At 68.5% G+C, this 203-nt stretch overlaps 1 protein-coding gene across 1 annotated transcript in view; it reads right to left on the bottom strand.

The window, feature by feature from the left end:
* Positions 1-44: 44 nt before the first annotated feature.
* Positions 45-203, bottom strand: part of CUNH19orf33 (chromosome unknown C19orf33 homolog) — a 746-nt gene continuing 587 nt past the window's right edge. Inside the window, exon 4 of the mRNA XM_010632808.2 lies at positions 45-192. Coding sequence (XP_010631110.1) covers positions 82-192 — 111 coding nt within the window. The 3' untranslated portion in view covers positions 45-81. The remainder of the gene's footprint in view (positions 193-203) is intronic.

Here is a 203-nt window from a genome sequence, read left to right as displayed (position 1 = left end):
CGCTCCGCTGGGCGGCCGGCAGGGGGCGGTGCGGCGCGGGCGGGAGCAGACTAAGGGCAAGGTTTAATGAGCCCCGCCCCCTCAGTGGGCAGCCTCCTTGCCCTTCTTCCTCTTGTCCTTGTCCTTCTTCATCTTGGGCTTCTTGGGCTTGTCCGCGGTGCCTTTGTGCTTCTGCGAGCCGGCGGCGTGGGGCTGTGGGCGGG

Source organism: Fukomys damarensis, unplaced genomic scaffold (genome assembly GCF_012274545.1).
Source record: "Fukomys damarensis isolate Sample0158 unplaced genomic scaffold, DMR_v1.0_HiC HiC_scaffold_19, whole genome shotgun sequence".
Taxonomy (NCBI): domain Eukaryota; kingdom Metazoa; phylum Chordata; class Mammalia; order Rodentia; family Bathyergidae; genus Fukomys; species Fukomys damarensis.
Note: the sequence above shows the minus strand (reverse complement) of the source record. Positions and strands in the feature narration are given on the sequence as shown.